Source organism: Aulonocara sp. 'chitande type north' Nkhata Bay, linkage group LG7 (genome assembly GCF_057382095.1).
Source record: "Aulonocara sp. 'chitande type north' Nkhata Bay isolate Kocher_YH1m ecotype deep benthic linkage group LG7, A_spYH_male_GT1.1, whole genome shotgun sequence".
In the NCBI taxonomy this organism is placed as follows: domain Eukaryota; kingdom Metazoa; phylum Chordata; class Actinopteri; order Cichliformes; family Cichlidae; genus Aulonocara; species Aulonocara sp. 'chitande type north' Nkhata Bay.
Window position 1 is genome coordinate 66256991 of NC_141350.1, and position 23422 is coordinate 66280412.

The 23422-nt window shown below is 40.9% G+C and overlaps 1 protein-coding gene across 7 annotated transcripts in view; it reads right to left on the reverse strand.

Moving 5' to 3' along the window:
• Positions 1 to 23422, reverse strand: part of LOC147326709 (voltage-dependent calcium channel subunit alpha-2/delta-4-like) — an 80478-nt gene that overhangs the window by 52348 nt on the left and 4708 nt on the right. For 4 of the 7 annotated variants that reach the window (XR_015130501.1, XR_015130502.1, XM_086302077.1 and 1 more), the window contains exons 2-14: positions 17679 to 17760; positions 12859 to 12975; positions 11400 to 11459; positions 9337 to 9499; positions 9114 to 9245; positions 8648 to 8708; positions 5423 to 5573; positions 4575 to 4649; positions 4065 to 4154; positions 3073 to 3186; positions 1534 to 1612; positions 1327 to 1460; positions 1107 to 1124 (exon numbers count right to left, since the gene is read on the reverse strand). Coding sequence is in view for 5 of the 7 variants with exons in the window: in XM_086302077.1 (XP_086158203.1) it covers positions 1107 to 1124; positions 1327 to 1460; positions 1534 to 1612; positions 3073 to 3186; positions 4065 to 4154; positions 4575 to 4649; positions 5423 to 5573; positions 8648 to 8708; positions 9114 to 9245; positions 9337 to 9499; positions 11400 to 11459; positions 12859 to 12975; positions 17679 to 17760 (1276 nt within the window). In the remaining 2 variants the exon portion in view is untranslated. The remainder of the gene's footprint in view (positions 1 to 1106; positions 1125 to 1326; positions 1461 to 1533; positions 1613 to 3072; positions 3187 to 4064; positions 4155 to 4574; positions 4650 to 5422; positions 5574 to 8647; positions 8709 to 9113; positions 9246 to 9336; positions 9500 to 11399; positions 11460 to 12858; positions 12976 to 17678; positions 17761 to 23422) is intronic. The other 3 variants (XM_086302078.1, XM_086302076.1, XM_086302080.1) reach the window with 3 other exon arrangements.

Below are 23422 nucleotides of genomic sequence, written 5' to 3' on the forward strand. Positions count from 1 at the left end.
GCATTTTGGGTCATTTCTTAATTTTAAAGGTGTTTTGCAGACAATGTTATTTGTCGGTGCGTTGATTTCACATTATGTGCACATCTGAGCTTGAACTCCAGGTGGTGGTGTGGTCCTGATGCGGACCTGCCATGATGATATGAGCACTACAATCAGTTTGAGAACACTTCAGGGAGGCCTCCAGCAACTTTCAGGAAACTGAGAAAAAGCCACCTTTTTAAAAGTCAACCCATATATCTATTTATTTGAATGTGGGAATATGGGATGGATGAATGGATGATCTTCTACATGAACAAAATAAAGATAAAAGAATCTAAAAAGTCTAATTTTCTGAAGCTCAGAGCTGATAAGACAGAGGTTCTAGTTTCTGTACCAGAAAATATGCCCGTTCTGATCTAGAATAATCTAGGCCTTTGCCCTCAACTGTTCCTGTCAGTGTACCTGATCTAAGACTTCGTGTTGATCAGTCCTTGTCCTTCGACACACAGAGTTCTCCAAATGCTGTTTTTTCCGACTCACTAAAATCATCAAGGAAAGGTGCTTGTTTGTGTTTTGTCTCTTCTTGTATAGACTTCTGTAACTCTCTTTTTCTGCACTCAGTAAGTCGACACCCTGGGTTGCCTGGACGCAATTTTAAAAATGCTAATTTACTACATCAAACAGACCGTCTCATACAACTCCACTTTGATGTTACTTCACAAGCTCCCTGTAGCACTTACAATGCTGTTTAAAATCCTCACCCTTACCTACAGAGCATTTCATGCTCAGGCATGGCAGCTAATGGCTATTTGAAAGGCTTCTCCTGTTGCACAGGAGGAAGAACATGGCCTAAAACCTGAGATCCAAACATGTCCATGCAGTTCTCAGATATCGTCACACAGGTGTGTTGTAGTATTTGTAAGCTGGGTTTCTGCAGCTCTGAACCATTGCAGCTTAAAAAGCTGAACTTTGTGCTGATCCTTTGGATCTTCTGATAAAAGAAATGCCAAAAATAAACTCCATGTTATATACTGATGGTAGAACCTGTAGGAGCTTCACACAAGTCCAACAGATGAAGAACTAACTATTAATCTAAAACTGCAACTTCTTTTTTTTTTTTTTTTTACCTCCTCTGTGTTTGGAAGCTGTTGGGGTGATGGAGATGAAGGCCCAGAGGATCATGGGATAATGGGTTCATGGAGACGAGGAGAAAAAACACACATGACAATAATGACATTGTTCTGATTTAAATGAGCCCTTCACAACAGATTTAAATAGAATGGTAGTGTATACTGTAAATATGTTTAATGGCTTCTTTAAGCCCTTTGATTGGCCAGGCAGGCTCACCACAGTGTCCATGTAGGCCTCTGTCCAGATGATATCGTGGTCATGGTTGATGACCATTGGCCGACTGAGCACGTGCAGGTACTCCATGACGTTCTCCTGCACATCTGCCAGTGTGGCGATGTGTGTGTAATAACCTGAAAAAACACATGTGAGCATATTAGTGTCTGCATGAAGAAAAAGCAGGAAAGTATCACACACAGGACCGACCTTTGTTGTTGCAGGCGATCCACTTGGTGTTTTGAGCAAAGGTCATCTCTCTGCCAATCAGGTAGGTGAAGACTCGCACCTGAACACAGTGGCACACCTGTTTATGTCCGTGTTTGCCCGTTTACAAAGTTACCTGCTAATGTTTTTGTGCAGGCAACTGTAGTTAAACACAGGAAGTCGGGTTTAGAGCACCTCATTCTTACTCAGTTTGAGTAAGAATGAGGTGATAAGACAAAGGAGTTGATAGTGGACTTCCGGAGGTGCAGAGAAGTACACACCCCCATCACCATCAACGGCGCTGCTGTGGAGAGAGTGAGCAGCTTCCGGTTCCTTGGAGTACATCTGGCTGAGGATCTTACGTGGTCAGTACACACAAACAAAACAGTGAAGAAGGCGCAGCAGCGCCTCTTCTTTCTCAGGAGACTGAAAAGATTCGGCATGAGCCCCCGCATCCTCAGGACCTTCTATCACTGTGCCATTGAGAGCATCCTCACTGGATGCATCACCACCTGGTATGGCAACAGCACCGCCTACAACTGTAAAGCTCTCCAGCGAGTAGTGCGGTGCTCTGAACGGATAATTGGAGGTGAGCTTCCCTCCCTCCAAGACATCTACAGGAAGCGCTGCCTGAGGAAAGCGGGGAGGATCATCAAGGACTCCAGTCACCCCAGCCATAAACTGTTCAGACTACTTCCATCAGGAAGGAGGTTCTGCAGCATCCGGTCCCGTACCAGCAGACTGAGAGACAGCTTTTTCCATCAGGCCATCAGACTGCTGAACACGTCATAGACACCTCAGCTTCACTACTGGAACTTTAACATTATGCACTCCATACTGTACAGTAACGCCACTGTTTTGCACATGTCTCAACTCTGTATATTTTATTTTATATATTTTATTTATTGTTTACTCTATTTAATTTGTAAAATATGTGTACACACACACACACACACACACACACACACACACACACACACACACACACACACACACACGTAGGAAAATATTTAGTATACACATCCAGAAATGCATATACTATTATATATTGTACATATATTTATTAGTTTCAGATGTAGCCATTCTTGTATTTTGCTTGTTTACATTATTGTATTTTGCACAACTCTGTTGCTTGTGAAGCTCGCACACAAGAATTTCACTCACATGTGCTGTACCAATGTACCTGCACATGTGATGTGACAATAAAAGTGATTTAATTTGATTTGATACTTTGACAATAAAGAGGTAATAATCAATAAATTACCAAAGTAATACACAAGTAATACGCTGATACAACAATTGTATATAGAACTGTCTAACAACAGACAAAATACATTCAAAGGTTACAGTATATAGAGACATTTAAGTGACGTCACTATAAAATATATTCATATATTTACATATTATTGTAACAGTAACTTTTTAAGAAACAAATATGGTGATATTAATGGTGTAATAATAGTAAGTAATGAGGTGAAACAGGCTATGATGTAGAGTTAATTCATTTCTAATATGGAAAAGCTCTCAGCTCGCGGTCCTCACCCTGCGCTCAGGCCAGTTGAACTCCTCAAAGACGGACTGAAAGTCCTCCATGGCGCCGTCTGTGATCAGCATGATGGCCTGGTTACACATGCTGCCCTGACCGTTCGCCCTCGCCTGCACACAAATGCACAACTTAGACACAGCAACAACTCCATCATCGATCTCTACTCTTTGAAAAGAGAATAAAAAAGCACTTTGTGATGCTAGATATCATTTTTTAGATTTAAGCCCCTTTTAAGCCAAGGAAACAGCAACTTTACTGTAAAGAAAATCTTTTTGAGTCTTCCCGCTCTCCAGGAAGCTTGTTGTGAACATTAAACCAGCTTAAAATTGTTTTAAACCATGAATATCCAAACAACAGTTTAACAAAGTATTGTACCCAACAGAGAAAACAATAAGTGCATTACAGTAGTCCAAACATCTTGTCATAAAAGCATGGACAAGATGTTCAAAAACATAAAAAAGATAAAGTAAACTCACTAAAAGCCTCAACCATTAAAAAACTAGTTTTAATAAGAGAATTTATCTCCTTATCTTAGATTCACAGTCCAGTTTGACACCACAGTTTTCTGCTGGGTCTGAACACCTCAGGTTACTCTCAGTGAAATAATTAAAAAACCAGCAGCAGCCAGCAGTGTTACTCAATGCACCAAAGGTAAAAATGTGAAAAATCCAAGGTGATTGTCAGAAGACTTGACCTCTGACCTTGACTTTGTCGAGGTCACTCAGAATTACTCGGCGGGGTGACAAAAATACCCCACGAGCCTTTGATGGTTGAGGGATAAAAAATGATGGGAATGTTTACTTTGATGTTCTTTAGAAACTCCACCTGTGGTTTAGGGGAGTTGATATTTTCATTGGTAGGTAAATGTAAGTGTTGTTAAAAAAAATGGTAGACACGGCCATGTTATTTAGAAATCAGGCCAAGATGGAGCAGATAAAATCAATATAAGTTAGGAGAGTGGTAAAAAGCGGGCTGAGCGGACACTAACCTCGTTCAGGATTTTGAAGGACTCCTTCATGGCATTCTTGATCTTTGCTTCGCCTTTGACATGCAGCTCCTCCACCAACACCTTAAAGTGCTGAGACAGGAAACGAGTACAAAGAGGCTTTGTATACAGACAGACATTCATTTTTATTGCCCAGATTCAAAGAAATTCTGATTTAATTTAATTTGAATATATGTGCCTCCCTTTATCCTGTCAGTCAACTACAACCAAGTTTCAATCATTTATTACTTAGGTGACTAATTTTGATCTTGTGTTTGAGGTAGTTTTGAAAAATACGGTACCTTCAGCCTTAACACTGAAACTCTCACAAGCACAGAGGCTCTCTAGCTCCAGCTTGACCTGCTGTGGTTTCTGATGCCACTTTAAGAATTAGGCTAAGAGGCTGATCTGATAATGACACTCGGGGTTTTCCTCTGTGTTTGCGTCTGTGTGATGGCTGCTAAGATGCCTCCTGGGCTCTTTAGGCTTCCATGAAGCAGATAATGGTCTCACCTCTCTGTTGTCCAAGTCGGCCTGGACCAGAGTTCCTCTGAAACACGGCTCCACGTAGCGAACGTAGTCTGTGTACTGCAGACAGGGAAAGAAACACAGACGAGGCAGGCTCATGAGCAAAAACAGGCAGTCAGTGGTTCCATTAACTAATCCAGTAATTGAACCTTTAATGTTTTAGTGATAAAGCTATAAATTCACAATGATGTTGATGTTACCCAGACTTAAAAAGTACTCACACCAGCACAACACATGCTTTTCATAATGAAACTGAGAAGTGATTACAGTTTTTAAGATGTGAGGGGTTTCCTGACCAGCCAGGTCTTAATCCAACATCAAATTAACGTGTTGGTTCCAACACGTTAATTTGATGATCTTATAGTTATTTGGTTATAACTTGTGACATTTCTATGTTAGGAGTTCTTCCTTGTTCTTGTTTAGTTCCTTTCCATTTCATTTGGATAGTGTTTGTCTCTGGTACTTTGTATGTAGTTTTCTGAGTACTGCATCTGAATCCTTTCAGGGCTTCAGGATATGCACGATATGAGAACTTATGAGCCTGTAGCGCTAATGAAGCAGGCATGGATTACCATCACTGTAAATACCATCTCTTTGCATAAATGTGATTTATTATCCAATAAGTCTTAAAAAGAAAGGAAATAATTATGGTTATTTTTTAACTCTAGATACCAGTAAAAATAATTTAAATTGAAAAAATGTATGAAACTCCAAATTTATGCCACTTGTGAAACTTTTGGTCATGACTGTTGTTTTCCTGCCATTTTTCACTTAAACGCTGCTCAGAGTCACAACACTGTAATAGTTTTTAAGTAGATGTGCGCATGTCTCACAGCAATGACGTTGACAAAGTCGTTCTCTCCCAGTGTATCCAGAATGGTGTTGATGGTGTGTTTGGCAATGGTCATCTTCAGTCCCTTCATACTGCCGCTAATGTCCACCATGATGATGATGTCTTTGGGAGACGTGGCAGCCTGGATGTACCTGTACACAGGAAGTGGAGACAGCCAATGGCTGTTGGGATCAATAACATTGGTCCAAACTCCACAGAGTAGTGGAGCAGTGCCATTGACATTATACCTGTATACATATATTATATATTATTAGGATACACTCAGAAAAATGAAATTGGTTGGTTGTTACGTGTACAAGATTCAAACTTGTAATTTGAACTAAATAATTTCATGTTTCTATGGTGAACGTGATTAAATCATATAGCATCTGCATGAACTTCAGCAACTTAATTTGTTCTTGTTGAGATGACCTGATACGATCTAGTAAGAGTGGTTAGTTGTCTGGAATCACGAAATTCACAAGATCATATTAGAGGTCAAACTGCAGGAAAATCGCTGGAGTTTTAAGAGGCAGACAACTACACCCACACCACGTGTATGCTATTGCTATTTATTGTGGTTCAACCTGTCAAGGACAAAAACGTACAGAAAATTCTGCATCAAGCCTTGTAAACATATCTTTCCTACTTTTGTTAAGCCTGGAGTGACAGCTTGGAGGTGTGATGGTTACTGCTGTTGCCTCACAGCAAGAAGGGCCTGGGTTCAAATCCACAATCTGGCTGGTTTGCAGTGTGTAATTAGAGTTACGTTAATTGGTGATTCTAAATTATCCATGAATGTCAGTGCAAATGGTTGTTTGTCTCTATGAAATCATCAACCGCCATATTGGTTCATTAAGCAAGACTAATTGCCTTGATTACCAAAGTAGTTGTTCAAACAACAAGATTTCATTGTGTTCTCCTAAAGTTTTTAACTTGTGTCGAATGAATTAAAACAAATTTCACTTTAAATACTTCAATAAATCACTTCAAGTCAATGTAAGTATACTACGTTGATCCAACGTAATCTGATTACATTAAACCACCAAATGCCAAATGTGTTGGTTTGACATGGTCAAAAATGGGTTATTGTACTTGGTTAAATCACGTGGAAAAAGGTGCCACGATTAAATTGTGTTCATCCAACAACAGATTTTTTTTGAGCGTACATTATCATTGCTATGCAGATGATACCTAGCTGTATCTATCCACCAAGCAAGATGACACACACCAGTTACTTAAACCACAAGAATGTCTTAAAGACAAAGGAGTGGCTGACCTCGAATTTCCTGCTTCTAAATTCAGACAAAATTGAAATGATTGTAGTCGGCCCATAAACCTTGGAGACATGATGTCTAATCCAATACTTACTCTGGATTACACTGGCCTCCAGTAACACTGTGAGGAATCTTAGAGTGTCCTTCAACATCCATTAAAACAATCTAACTGCAACAGTTCCAGCAGCCAAAGGTCAAATGTGAACAGGAGCATCAGGCAACCTTCGAGCCTGCAAAGTACAGCCAATATAGAAGAACCGAAAACTGCACTTCCCCTAATGGCCACTTTAAGCTGTCTGCAAAATGTCCAACTTAACTAATTATGATAACACATAACAATTAAAAGCTGAGCAGTAAATCATACTTTAAGCTGTCACTCTCAAACATGGACAGAGATATTAGAGGGAACCATGAACTGCAGATCTTCTCGTCTCTGGGAAAAACTGTGTGGATGCTCCTGGGCCAATTTTTGAAGAAGAAAAAAAGAAAGAAAGAAAAGAAAAGTGGCCTCATCATATAACTCACAGAAATCTGGTTCTCCTGTACTCCTTTACTTTGCAAAGGTGAATTTAAACCTTTAGACTGTGACTGTCCAGCACTGAACAGAATAAAATATATTTATGGTTAACAGATTGTTAGCTTCATACAGGGGAACTGGGGATTTGTGTAAAAATCAAATCTTTATAGTTTGGTGAATTCTAATCAACGTAAGGAGTTTGTTATTAATTTCTGGCAGAAATGTCTGATTTCCAGCGAACATTCTCAACAGGTTCTTTATGAGCTGCTTTTAGAAAATCCAGGAATTGCCCCTGCAGATAAAAACGTATCATCTATCATCACAAACTCAATCTGCATGTTTCACAGTCTCTCTCAATGTAAGTCCCTGCAGATGTATGGCAGCTCAGCTGCAGTAATGTGGAGCGATGAGGCATTCAGGGACATATGCAGTTCTCTGGTATTATTTAGAAATGCATGAGCAGTCACATATGGTGCCATGTGGGCTGCCGTGACCCGGCTAAGGAGCAGCTTATCGTCTTTTCCAGAGGATCAGTGTCTGGCTGGCCTCTGCTCAACCAATGCAAAGCCAGCGGAGTGGCCACTTAGACTGACTCAAATTCAGCCTCATGGAGGGATTTATTCCATTTTTGCATTGTACTAATTCCTGCTGTTATATAGATAAGTCTATACACAGTAGCACAGTTGGTACATCCCTGATAATGAGGTTTTACTCTTAAAGATGATGATTCTACAAGTGTTCAGAAATTTGGAAGCTTTTCTATCTCCCACTGGAAGAGTAAGCACCATGTTTGGCTGGTTTACGTTCAGGCAGAAGCATTTATGTCTTTAACTGAAGCAGCTTTATTTGTGTGGGGAGCTGAAGGCAGTGAAATATAATGAAGTCTTCTTCTTCTTGCATCTGTAAAAAGATTAAATTCACACTTTGACTGAGGTGCTTCCAGCCTCCCTCATTAGTGGATTCTGTGTTTCTCTTTCTCTGCTGCTGGTGAGTTGACACCTTTAAAATTAACATGCTAAACTTAGCAACCCAGCTGCCTCAGTGTTTGCCTGCAGGACATTTAAGTATTTAATATCATTCGAGTGAGACACAACCCTAATCAAGCAGGCTTCAGTGGGTCATCAAACCAAACAGCCAAGGTGAAATATAGCCCTTGTTATGCTTAAGCACATAACCTCAGAAATGATTATTTTACTGTTCCAAAAATAGCAGAGCCCCAGTGAGTAGTGTGACTCTGTCACTTCAAAGCCTCTCAGAGATAAAAAGCAGGAAAACCTGAGCCCATTAAGCTTTTGAGGTTCTCGGGTTCTGGAGTAATGTGTCCCCCACATGATTATCACCACTGAACTTTACCATTTACCATAAATACAAAAAAATTCAAATGAGCTGTACCTCAGAAGGCAAAGACAAATGATTGGTAGAACAAACTCACCAGTTTCTGTTCCTGCAGTCGAAGGCTACAACACCGTTGGAGTCTGGAGTCCATTTAATACCTGACCAAAAGACAAGGAGTCAGTTCACAGAGTGACACCTGTGATATCAATAAGAAAAAACGTACATGGATACAAGGATATAAGAAATATTGAAAGACAAACAGGGAAGTTTGTGTGGATTGTATGGAATTGTATTATATGATCATTCCAAAATGATGTCAAACTGTCTAATTTCACTTGTTTTATTTCAGTCAGGACCATAAGGGTCAAACAAAGACTGGTATTTCCACAGCAAGAGCCCAGAACAGAACAGAGGCACCATCAGTGGCAACAGATGCATGAAAAAGAGTAAATGATACCATAAGGATTATTTTGAATTGTGAAATAATGCAAAGCTACTCTATTAGAGCCAAAAATAAAATCATGGAGCTGGAAACGAGCAGGACACTTTATGGCTGAACTCACCAGGGTAGATCCTGAAGAAACCCGTGGAGCTGCCAAAGTACTGCCAGGTGAGTGTAGGATCCTTCTGGAAGTTACCGATGAAGACGTCGTTTAAAGCCTCTGTGTTGTAGATGGCATTGAGGATGTTAGGATCTGCACACAGAGGAAAAACATGCTGATTTAGAGCTTCCTTTTAAAGAGCCATGACCTATGTTGAGGGAGTCAGCCATGAAGCACCTCTGACCTTTGTTGTACACATTGGTGGGAACCTGGATGTTGCTCATCTGAGTGTTGACAGGCAGTTTATTAAAATGTTCATTCTCCTCGAGGGGAAATTCTCCACCCAGATCCACATAGTTCCCATCCTCATCCGCAGTGTTGATCATCATCGAATTGTAGTAATCAAACTGGGAGAGGCAGCAACAGGAAATTCAGTTTGTTTTGTTTTTCACACAGAAATCCTGATTTTCAGTTCATTCAGATTATTGAGGAGTTAGAATCTGGTCTAATGTGTTTTTGTGTTTTTGACCCCTCAGGGAGAGCTTGAAAACTGTCAGGTTTTTGGCAACAAAGGCTGAGAAAAAGTTTTTGATGTTGACAGTAGCTATAAAAACACGTTGCATCTCACATTTCCTTTTTAATAAGGTTTGACTGGATCAGGGCGCCTCTGCCGCTACGGGCTCATTAAGGTCCTAAACGTCCCATAATGCATGAGTGCCTCTTGTGTACTCTCTCACCAATACTGTATATCATTAAGCTTTTATCTTGTGGTTTTTCTTTCTGTCCGCTCTCTCCTTGTACAGGACCTTCCTGCATCCCTTCCTGTCAAAAATGAGTTTTTCCCCTCTTCTGTTACCAAGTGATGGTAATGGTATTGTTGGGTTATTATTTGGACCTTATGATATAAGGTGCTCTGGTATAACTTTTATTTAGTGTTGCTTAAATGAAGCTGAATTGACTTAGGACTTCTACCATGTACAACATCACAAACTCTATCATTAGGTGCTTGTCTTTGAATATACTGTTTAACCCTTTAAGACCTACCATAGAACCAAGTCCGCCAGAGCTTATATTATATTTTTACATGCTGTAGTGACATTTTTGGGAGCATTTCAAGTTGCTATACAGCAATACAACCACTACAGTCCAAATTTTAATAATATGTATGCATTAAGTGCATACTAATTACATAAATTGCAAAAAAGTGCAATAAACTACAAAAAAAATTGAAAATCGTTTTTGTTTTTTTAACATATATTTCTAGTTAGAGAAATTTAAGAGGCTTAACCCTCAAAACTGCAAATACAAAAAAGTTGCACAAAATAGTTTCCCACCACAGGAAATTTATTTTAAGTGTCTTCATAGTTTTATCTTTGAAATACACCAATTTTTATATACTGCAGGAAAAACAAAAATAAATATTATAATGCAAATTATTAAAAAAAACCCCCACCAGTATAGGCTCATAAGGCCCTGATGGTAAAAACTACATTTCCGCAAAATGACGTCACTTCCGGTTTCGGGCAGGTCATGGCGGACATGCGATAGTTCGCGCTGATGGACGTAGGAAGTGTTACAAACAGCTGATCGGATCAGCAAAGCGTGTTTCTGGAATATTATGCTTTTGTTGCTGCAAGTGCTTTTTATGCAGTTTTTGCAAAGCTTTATGTGGAAGGAAACCGTGACCTAGGACAAGCTGATGGCATAAGATGTAAGTACAACTCATCCGGCTTCATATGCAAAAAAAAATTATTGCGCTAGCTTACATGGTTGCAGTGCTACTGGGATTTAAAAATAGTTACGCAAAAGGAGCGTGCCCACTCCGACCGGCTTTAAAGGGTTAAACATCTCTGGCTTCACAATATGAAAATGTGTACAGAACAAATTACATTTGTTTCATTCACATAAGTTTACGGCAGAATATCAGAAATACAAACCCACAGATGGAAGAATCCAGAAATACTTAACTTCCCTGATGCTTATTGTGCGTTTCTTTGCGACCCAGTTTCCTATAGGATCAGTGAAGTTTGACCTAATCTAATTTCAGGAGTCAGCTGAGGTTTAAACCTCCAATGTGCTCCGGCCTCACAGCCTGCTGTCAACTCTGATCCACGCACAGTCAGCTAATGATAGCATTCAGCTAAAGACAAGGAAAGTACAAATGCACCAAACACTGACACATGACAGACTTGGAGGTTTTATCGTCCATCAGCATTAATTTAAACATGCAGAATACAGAATACGTCCTGGGTGATTCCAAACTAGCCAGTGAATCAGTTATCATCAAAACCAAAGAGTTGCACTGACCTTTAATGTTGCATTGAATTCATGGTACAAATCTGAGTCTTCTGCAGATTCTGCTAACCTCTGGCACAAGAAAAAGAGGAGAGAAATAAAACGGAGACTAAAAGACTGCACTGCACATGCACAGAAAAGCAAACCAGCGAAAAATTATGAAATGTTCATTAGCTACAATGAGCTAAGAAATTATTATTATTATTATTATTATTATTATTATTATTATACAGTCTCAAAAGAGTATAGAAAGAAAAGGACTTTGGTGAGCAGATTCTTTTCGTTTTTATTATCAATATTATCAGGACTCCTTAGAGCCACAACAATATGAGTTGTGGCTCCATGAGTTGTGGCACTTCCTTTAAGAAAAATTCAGATATGAATGGCTTTAAAGGAATATGCACAGCTGGATTTAGCTGCGTTGGGAAAAAGTGAATTAGTTACTGTAGCGCAGAGTTCAACACAAAAGAATTCATCAACAAAGGCAACATTTAAGCACCAAAATGATTTTTATCAAGGCTAGTGTCACAGTTCTGGGTCATTTTGACGCAGCTTTTTCTGTTTGTTATATTTTGGTGTTTTTCTAGATTATGATTTATGTTCTGATTCTTGAGTTGTGCTGGTTTGATTTTGTATTATATTTTCTGTCAAGTCTGTCTGTCTCTGTCAAGTCTGCGTCTTTGTAAATTGTTTCCTGTTTTATTTTGATAGTTCCAGTCCTATGTCAGCGTATTCAGTTAGCCCTAATTTCTCCCAGCTGTGTCTCCCTCCTGTTTTCCATTCTCTGATTACGCCACTGCGTATTTAAGCCCTGTGTTGGCCTTTGGTCTTTGTTGCGTCATACGGTCTACATGCTGTGTGTTTGTAGTGTTCCAGTGGTGCAATTCCTCTGTTCTGAGTTTTGTTTTGTTTTTGTGGGAGTTATTTATAAGGAGATTTTTCCAGCATTAAAGTTGTGTTTTCAGTTCCAGTCCCGTCTTTGAGAGTCCTGCATTTTGGGTCCTTTTTCCTTCCTGGCTGCCACACAGCCTATCATGACAGTTAGAAACAGAACATGATTTGAATGCATAAATAACAGAGGCTTTTTTAAAGCTCGGTTTTCTGAGCTTCCAGCTTGATGCACAGCCATGAAACATTCTTCCAGTTGAAATACATTTAGGACCATCACACATTTTTCCATAAGACCAGTCAGACCCAACTACTTCTACTTCAACTGCTCCAGCTGCACACTTTATACAAAGTGATCACAGTGATATTGTTCATGCCACAAAGAAAACTGTCTAACGGATCATTCTGCTGTATTTTGTTAGGCAGCAAACTAATGACACAAATTATAACAGCATGTACTAAAAAACACAATCTTGTAATGAAGATGCAAAAGCAGGAATCACATTATTTTAAAAATCATGGGTTCAAATTAGTTCGGTCTCCCAGGAATAGTCCTGAAAAACCTCCTTTTAATGATCCTCACCATCACCGACTTCATCTTACTTCCCAACATTCGTTCGATTTCATCAGAGTAGTCCTTCACCAGGTCTTGTCCATCCACCTCTACGATCTTAATGATTGGCTCCACATCCTTCAATTTCTGAGACAAAAACAAAGACAGAGTCAAGAACAGCAGAAGTTTTTTTTAAATATACAATAACAACACATATAACATATTTAATATTTATTTCAATGCACTTTACACATCATCCCCCATTCACCCACGCACTCACATTCCTACAAGCACTTTCTTCAACATCTAACTGCTTTTCTATCTAACATTTAAACTCATCCACGCTTAGATGAATGCATTAGAGAGCACCTTGGAGCAGCCAAGGCTCTAACTCCTGAGCTGCAGCCACCAAAATATCCATACCGTTCTGGTAACAACAAAGAAAAGCATTGAATCTGTACATTAAATAAACATTAACTCTAGAAAGACAAACTTGCAGCATGTCATCAGTTATTACGACATTTCAGGATATTCCCAACAAGGTCACTTTCTTTGGATCAAGAAGCTCGAGGTGGATAAACCAGCTGAGTGTGCGGAGGGTCAGCCCAGTCTGGGTATTTACACTCTGAATCTCTTCATTAAGTCACTCCCTAATTCCAATTAGTTCAAGCTGCCCAAACTGAAGCAAATACACAAGCAGAGCCAAACATTGAGTCCAACCTCTGTGAAAATATTTTATCTCAGTCCTGCACACTTGCTGTACAGTATAATGAGCACAGAGCTCTATGGAGTCACAAAAAGGATTTCTCAGTGGTTGTTTTGCATCTTAGAGGAAGGGGCCTCAGTGGAAATGTAACCTAGTGTACCTTTGATTATGATGGGTTGCTGCAGAGTGACCCATCACTGAGAGGTCAATTCAATTCAATTTTATTTCTATAGCACCAAATCTCAACAACAATCATCTCAAAGCACTTTATATTGTGAGGTAAAGACCCTACAATAATACAGAGAAAACCCCAACAATCATATGACCTCCTATGAACAAGCACTCTGCAACAGTGGGAAGAAAAAAAACCCTTTTAACAGGAAGAAACGTGCAGCAGAACCAGGCTAGGGAGAGGCAGCCATCTGCCACGACCAGTTAGAGGTGAGGGGAGGAAGACAAGACAAAAGACATGCTGTGGAAGAGAGCCAGAGATTAATGATATCCATCCATCCATTCACTTCCGCTTATCCAGAGGACACCCTGGACAGGTCGCCAGTCTGTCGCAGAGCTAACACACAGAGACAGACAACCATTCAACCATTCGCACCATTATGCCAGAGTACACGGGGAGAACATACAAACTCCACACAAAAAGACCCTGGCCTGATGGTGGGATTGAACTCAGGACCTTCTTGCTGTGCAGCAACAGTACTTTCCTTTGGTGTGATACGGTACTATGAGGTCTTTAACCTCCTAGGACCTGATGTCCACATATGCGGACATCCCATTTTGGGTTGTCTAGACCAAAATACTAAATTTTGCTCTACAAGGGCCTGATATCCACTTACGAGGACATTATACTGCCACATGTATGCTATGCCTTCTGAAGATACTGCCAAGGGAAACCATGTATAACATGGGTGGGCAACTCCAGGCCTCGAGGGCCGGTGTCCTGCGAGTTTTAGCTGTGTCCTTGATCCAACACAGCTGATTCAAACAGCTAAATGACATCCTCAACTAGGGATGGGTATCGAAACCCGGTTCTTGCTGAGAACCGGTTCCCACTGTTTCAATTCCTTGGAATTGTTTGCCATTTTTGCAAACGATTCCCTTATCGAGTCCAGTCGCCCCGAATGACGTCACCACGTTGCGGAGCGTCATTTACCTGGCAGGAAACATGGCGCCTAAGCGGCTCAAACGCTCAAAAGCTTGGTTATACTTTACGAGAACGGATGACAACAGGGCAACTTGCAATACTTGCAAAGTAGATATTTCATTTAAGGGAGGAAACACTACGAATATGCAAAAACATTTGCTCACAAAACACGCGATAACCTTAAATGAATGTCGTGTTTTTAATTCGCTCCGGACTCGTGAATCTCAACCCAGCAGCAGTGGTAACGTTTGCACGTCCTCTCCCGTTAATGCGGCAGGTAAATAATCAACTAACAGTGCATATTATGTTAGCGCGATCTGCCTTATTACAAAACCTGCCATTACTGTGCGTTTAGGTGACCATGATGAGAGAGACAGAGTCTGGCTCAGATGCTGGCAGTTCTCACTGCAGTCTACCGGTAGCGTCTCCTTTCAGGCCAGGATAGACGAATGTCACCGAGCAGTGACTGAGTTTGTGGTAAAAGGCTTGCACCCATTTGCCACAGCAGATGTCCCCGATTTCACTTTGGTAAGTGAATGTGTTTAATTGTAGGCAGGGACATTACTGGATATTCTTGTGTAATTGCTACAGAATAATTTATGTTATACTTTGTTATTGCTACAGGAGAATATTTATTTTATTATTTTACATTTACATTTTTTTTCCTGGGGACCCTGTGACACCCCATTGAAGAGCCGTAGGCTGGATCTCTTAAGATCTCACTGTTGGGTTTGTAAGGCCATGTTACTCCTAAATTTCTATCTTGTTCAAAGAGAAGGTAAAAAACAAAGTTCTAAGCTAATCGACCTTAGTGTTCTCCTTTTTTAAAAATAAGAATCGATAAGAGAATCGATAAAGAATCGAATCGTTAAACAGAATCGAAAATGGAATCGGAATCATTAAAATCTTATCAATACCCATCCCTATCCTCAACATGTCTTGAAGTTCTCCAGAGGCCTGGTATTGAATTAATCATTTGATTCAGGTGTGCTGACCCAGGGTGAGATCTAAAACCTGCAGGACACCGGCCCTCGAGGCCTGGAGTTGCCCACCCCTAACGTATACTGTTAACAGAACTGGTCCTAGCACCGAGCTTTACAAAACAGGGATCCAACGCAAGAATTAAAACAATGTTGAAAAGTAGAAGCATTCAGAGAGTGCAAACCAAATGTACTTTAAGAAGTTTGTAGTGCAGTAAAAACAAGTGCAAAGTGCAGGCTTTATTAAAATGTGCCTTCTTAAAAACAAAGTAAATATACTTGACATCATTTTAAGTGCAATTATTTTCTATCATTTATGTGGATTATTACATGTATGACATTTATTGCAGTGTTTCGTAAATTGGTTTTGTTAAATTGTGACCAATAAATCATTAAGTTGACTTCGAAAACCTCGATGGATGTAAGCCAGATTTTAATGGACTGCTAACATGACCCCACTCTACACCCCTACAGTTTTATCACAAGATCATTCAAACCTTTTTAAGCTATGATGTTTACAGAATGATGACACATGGATGCAAACACTACCAAAAACATCCTTGTAAGCACCGTAATTACCCGTAGCATCATTTTTCTCCTAATAAATCTGTGCTAGGGCACTGAGCTGCATGTGCTCTTAGTTTTAAATGCTAGTTTCCAAAACTGGATTTATTTCAGGATATTCTGGCTTCCTGTCTTCCCCCACACTGCTGAAATGCACAGAGTGATGCTGATGATGTAAGGTGGGCTTAAACTCCCTGAAAAAAAGGTTTCTTGATCAGCCAGTTGGGGATGTTTCAATCATTTTTTGGTCCCAGTCGTGGCCTGAATCCTTTCAAGTAGCTCTACCCTGCTCGTCTCTGCAAGCGAACCAGACTTTAAGTGTGAACAACACACAAACACAACTCACCATTATTAATGTGCTTAGCACTACTATTGCTGAAATTGGCATTTCATTGTTTTTTTAATTTATGGTGGATAAATGTGGTTTGAATCTGTGTTTAATTATTTTTATTTCTTTGTGTTATCTTCCAGATGTCACTGAGGTGAGAAGGATAAGGAGGCACATAAAGTAATCCCATAGAGTTTATGGGGTGGTTATTATACAAGATGATCTTGAGGGTCAGCCTTTTAACATCATTTAACATTCATTTTAGCACTGATACATTCATAGATTTGCTCATATAGCAATCCTCCAACAATTGCTGTATTTTATCTCTCATTCATGGCCAGAGAAAACGTACATGAAAACAACATGAAACCCGCAAGGCAGAAAACAATGTTATCTGGGGGTTATTTTGGTTCCTATACACGCATGTTGTGTATTTTGCAGGAGGTGGATGTGTGTTTAAAAGCATACAAACTGCTGACTGCCTCTGACGGCTCTAAATCTGACAGATAAATGGATGAATGTCTAAAATCAGAACAGGCCGCAAATCCTGACGCTGGTAAAGAGGGCTCAGTCCTCAATCTGGGCATTATCATGATCCCTGGGTGTGTTTGTCCTGGCAAACAAGCATAAGTGTGCACACAGACTCACACACACACACAATGATAGGCACACTCACCAACATACACGAATGCACATCCGAACTCTTCCAATTGCTCTTTGTTTCCAGTTCAAACAGTCAGAAGCCTCAGGACCAGTTTGAGGGTAAGAAACTCACATCTAAAGCAGACTTTGGCCATGTTTTAATTATTAAAAGAAAATTCAACCCAAATGAATACAACACCAGAAAAGACAAATACAAACCTCAATGGTTTATGAGACTTCTTTGTAGAACCTACAGAGAGTGAACGCTCCAGAAGTATGAAAGGCTGAAATAGAACCTCTCAGTTTTGGACACGTTGGCCAAACCATTGCTCAGTCAGTATTTATGCTTTCTTGCAGCCTTGTGCAAATGTTTGGTAAAAGTCTGAGGCTTGTCGAAATGACAAATCCTAGAACATTTTTTTAGGACGACTTTTGAATTTGAAATTTGCTTTTACCAGTTCTGGCTTCATTTACCTTCTGCAGCAGCAGAGATCCAGAGTATTTGGTTGCACACTCTCGAAGTTCTGCAGAGAATCTCAACGCCCACTGCTGCACCCTGCAAGACAGAAAGACAACAGACAATATCAAGGACTCACATTACAGACTGTTAGAAAACCACAAGAAGAGACGCAAACAAAAGATAAGGAAACAAAACAAAATAAAACAAACAAGCAAAAAGAAAAGAAAAGAAAATCTCACCACTAGATATCAGTAGATTGCAGTTAAATGAACTTCATGTATTATCCTAACTAAGATGGCTGCTGTAAGACAAACAGCTCTGGCTGTAGAGTGTTGGCTCTTAGGCTGTTGTTTACCTCAGCTGTCAATGTGTCCATGTCTATTTGGACTGTAAAACATTGTGAAACGAGCTTAATACAAGCCAATGACTCCGAGAAGCTCATCAAGTTCTGCTGTTTTTGCTATTAGCCACTGTTACATCCACTTCAAAGAAAGTTTCACCAACGTTGTTGGACTCTGAAACTTCCATACAATGTGAGAATGTAATCAAACTGTTTATCAAGGGAAAGCGTGAATTTTAGAACAATTAAGCCAAGCATTAGCTGAAAACAAGAACACTGCAGGCAACAAGGACACGGACCAGCCGGCTCATTATCGGTATTCAGCTCAGTCCGCCTCTCTGATGGTACGGAGGTGCGTCAGTGTCTGGAACTGGCAGCTCGAAAATCTGGAAAGGTGAAATCAATGCTGACAGAAATATACACTTTTTTACAGATGATGTCTTTGTCAGAGGTGCCTTGTATATTTCAGAAAGATAATCTTATACCGCATACTTCATCTACTCGAACAGCATGGCTTCATAGTAGAAGAGTTTGGTTGCTGAACTTTCCTGCCTGCAGTGTGTGAGAACATTTGGAGCACCAAGAAAGCAAAAATAGAACAAAGACAAGCCAGGGCTGCTGAGAGCTAGGATCCTCTATCAGACAAGAATGGGAAAACTGTCCTCTCCCAGAAGTAGAGTTAAAAGTAGAGTGGATACTACACAGTGGGAAACATGGCCCTATTCCAACTTTTTGAGACGTGTGGCTGCATTAAAATTAGGGAGAAGATCCTCTAGGACACCATCCATCATCTCATTACGAGCACGGCCCGGGTCAGGCATGCATACAAGCATGCAGGCCGTAGAAACTACTGAAACAATGTGACATCCTTTTATTCCCAACACATCATGCAGTCCATATCTGTATCGATATGCAGCATGATTTTTTTTTCCAGTGTTCTCTCAATTTGTCGGAGCAGTGTGTATATAGTGTCATGCCACATATTATTTTGTGTTAAGTTTCACTCTGTGTACTTACCGATTTGAATATATGAGGTTTATCAGTTTTTATTCCTTTATAATATGATTCATCCTGCTTGGTTTCCTGATTCTTGTGGATCGCGTTTGACCACCTGGGTTGGCTGGCCTGATTTGTAGCACCTGTCTGAGCTGCTATCGATGCCAGCTGGGTTTGAATAACGCAGTGTGCTGGACCTTTTGATCTCCATCTGTTACATACACGCTGTCCTCTAACTTCTTTGATTAAACATTAAAATATTAGTTGAGGAAAGCATCGCAGCGAAACGGTCATGAAAGAAGCCCATGTTTAAAATTTGCTGTTAGCCACTGCATGCTAAAAATCATTGGTGCACTCAGACAAACTGGACTCGTACTGAGCTTGGAGCACTTCTCATCAATGGTCTATGTAGCAGAAAGGCAGGGACCCTTTGTTTATGCTATACCACCACTTTACCTCAGGATGAAAAGTTCTGTTGTTACGTTCTTGCGCTGTCAGGTGTTTAGCGTAAGCTTGACCGTGTGTTTCCATGACAACGCTTGGCTCAGCAGCGGTGCATTACAGCAGAAAAAGGCCCTTAAATATGACAGTGATGAAAGAGATTTAGATAATCTGCTCCTCATCTGGGTCACAGCAGAGAGCTGCAGGGGTCCACTCAGCACAGACCCACAGCAATGCAACAAAGCTGCAAGTTAAAGTTTTGGTTTGTGTCGCAACAGCAAAACGGACAATTAACACAACAGACACTATAATGTTTCTATCATATGATATAGAAATATAATATAATAAAATATGTACAGAGGAGGTCAGGAGAGATGTAGAAGAGTGAAGTACTATAACCATCTGTGAAAACCAGTGAAAGCTTTGTCATGGTTTCTGCATTTCAGCCATGTCTCAAAGCTGATGATCACTGATTGTGAACTAAGGCCATGCACACAGGCTGGTTAAAGCTCCATCATGTCATAGATGCACATGATCCAGAAACACTGCCTACACAGTTTGTTTCAGACACAGGATGACCTGAAGGCCCATTTTGAACTATGAATTATTCAAAGTTACCCCTGGAATTGGAAAGCAAAAACATCAATCTGGAGATGAGGAGAACAACGTTCACTTTAACCATTCTGAGGGAAAACATCATCAGAATATTCCAGGTCCAGGTGATGAATAATTACACATAATGAGGACAGTGTGAAGTGCCTCAGTCACAGCACTTCACACAGACAGACAGAGGAGAGAGAGAGTTTACCCAGCATGTGTTGAAAAGGAGGGTAACGCTCCATCTGTTCTGGACATTAATCCTCTAAGTTCAGTGCAGACACACACACACACAGTAAATACACTGTGGGCTTGTAACAGGTTTGACAATAACCCATGTAAGACACACTGCTCTGCTACAGATGTAACTAATTACTGTTCATTTAAATTCTGGGTGCTAGATTCCTTTGATGAATCATTTAAACTATGAAATGCTATGTACCATCATGCACACGTCTTATTACACTGAACAAAAATATAAACGCAACACCTTTGTTACTGCTCCCATTCCCCATGGGATGGACGTAGAGACCTAAAATTCATTCCAGATACACAATATAACCATCCCTCCCAAACAGTGGTCACAAATCAGTCCAAATGTGTGGTAGTGGCCACATCTGCTATATTGAGATAATCCATCCCACCTCACAGGTGTGCCACATCAGGATGCTGATCTGACATCATGAGTAGTGCACAGGTGTACCTCAGACTGCCCACAACAAAAGGCCACCCTGGAATGTGCAGTTTTTTGCGCTATTGGGGGTCTGGGGACCCAGAACCGGTCAGTATCTGGTGTGACCACCATTTGCCTCATGCAGTGCAACACATCGTCGCATGGAGTCTATCAGATTGTCAATTGTGGCCTGTGGAATGTTGGTCCACTCCACTTCAATGGCTGTGCGAGGTTGTTGGATATTCGTGGGAACTGGTACACGCTGTCGTATACGCCGGTCAAGCACATCCCGAACATGCTCAATGGGTGACATGTCTGGTGAGTATGCTGGCCATGCAAGAACTGGGACATTCTCAGCTGCCATCTGCCCTGAACAATGTGAACCATGATTCATCCGTGAAGCGCACACCTCTCCAACGTGCCAGATGCCATCGAATGTGAGCATTTGCCCACACAAGTCTGTTACGGCGACGAGCTGGAGTCAGGTCAAGACCCCGATGAGGACGACGGGCATGCAGTTGAGCGTCCCTGAGACGGTTTCTGACAGTTTGTGCAGAAATTGTTTGGTTGTGCAAACCAATTGTTCCAGCAGCTGTCTGGGTGGCTGGTCTCAGACGATCTTGGAGGTGAACCTGCTGGATGTGGAGGTCCTGGGCTGGTGTGGTTACACGAGGTCTGCGGTTGTGAGGCCGGTTGGATGTGCTGCCATATTCTCTGAAACGCCTGTGGAGACGGCTAATGGTTGAGAAATGAACATTCAATGCACGGGCGACAGATCTGGTTGACATTCCTGCTGTCAGCATGCTAATTGCACGCTCCCTCATTGCTTGTGGCATCTGTGGCATTTTGCTGTGAGACAAAACTGCACATTCCAGGGTGGCCTTTTGTTGTGGGCAGTCTGAGGTACACCTGTGCACTACTCATGATGTCAGATCAGCATCCTGATGTGGCACACCTGTGAGGTGGGATGGATTATCTCAATATAGCAGATGTGGCCACTACCACACATTTGGACTGATTTGTGACCACTGTTTGGGAGGGATGGTTATATTGTGTATCTGGAATGAATTTTAGGTCTCTACGTCCATCCCATGGGGAATGGGAGCAAAAACAAAAGTGTTGCGTTTATATTTTTGTTCAGTGTATATATGAGCAACTCTCAGCGGCAAAGAGCTGCCAAAACTGTAGTTTGTTAAAACTCCCGATGCCATCAGTGATCATGTGATTTAAGTGCTCGATGCTTTGCCCTTTTTTCTTAGATTTTTATCTGTTTTTTCTTTAATCCCGGAACTCTTGACAGTATAAAATTTTAAAAATAACAATAATTTTGTTTGAATCATGTTTACCCGTGTAAGGAACTCTTCTCTCCATTTTCTCTTTACTCTTTTACACATCAAAAATGGCAGATTTTGACCACCATGAATAGAATAGAAGTTTGACCCCAGAACATGTTATCAGTAGGCTGGCTGGATAACATCTTATAGTTACGTATTTTAAAATGTAATAGTCAGCAGAACAACCCAAATAATTCAATCTGAGCTCAGAGAGATGATGAACACTGCTGGAAGACTGAGCTGGAGTCATGGTAGGCACTGGTTTGCTTGTGTTTCTGTCTCGCTCCTGTTTTCTTTCTCAGGCCTTGGCTGGGTTGGGCAGGTGGAGCTCTACCTTTGGGTGGAGTTGCCACCATCTCCTGCACACCAGCAGGAGATGGTGGCACACTTGTTGCTTATTTTCCTGTCTCCAAGTATTTAAGAACCAGCTCACACATCCAGTCTTTGCCCAATTGTCTTTTTTTCAGTGTGGTATTCAAACCCTTCCTTGTGACCTTCCCTGGGTGTTTGGCACCCTCCTGGACCTTACCAACAACCCTCACGTGTAAGCCTGCACCTTCAGTCCTTACTTCTCCCGAACCCAGCCTTCTGGATCTAATACTGCTCTCCTCTCTCCCAGTGAACCTTCGTCTAACTGCATCTCCGGAAACTCAGGAATTCCGCTTTTGCCAGTGTCCTCTATCCTAGAGAAATTCCCCCATGGAAGTTATTCTGTGTTTTAAAATCAGTGCTTCTTGTAAACAATAAAGGTCTTGAGTTTGATCAGTTCAGCCTCTTTCTGGTTGTGCATTAGAGTCCACTATGCCTTTGGTGTTCATGCCTTGATAAGCGTCTGCCTTTAGTTTTCCAAACTGTTTAACTTAAAGCAGCAATCCTTGATGAATCTCTCTGTCCTTCAGCTCTCTGCAGATTTACGTTTTACTTTAGTTGCTGTATTTAATCCTTTATTTGCTGCCTTTGAAACACTTCAGTCGCTCATTCTGTCCTCCTTCAACACATGCTTGAATCTTCTGAGGTCTTTCCCTTTTCCTCCTGCCTGGCAGCTTTATCTACATGATCCTTTTTCCATCGTATCCACTATCCCTCCTCTGCACATATCCAAACCATCTCAGCCCCAACTCTTCAACTTTGTCTCTAACCTGAGCTGTCCCGCAGATATACTCATTTCTAAGCCTGTCCATCCAAGTGACTCCCAAGAAAAATCTTACCATTTCATCTCTGCCCCCTCTATCTCCACCTTCTGTGTTTTTGTCAGCACCCTTGTGTTCCAAATCATTTGACTGATATCATTGATCGAAACTATAAACTTCATTTAAGGCAGCACGGTGGCACGGTGGTTAGCACTGTTGCCGCACAGCAAGAAGGTCCTGAGTTCAA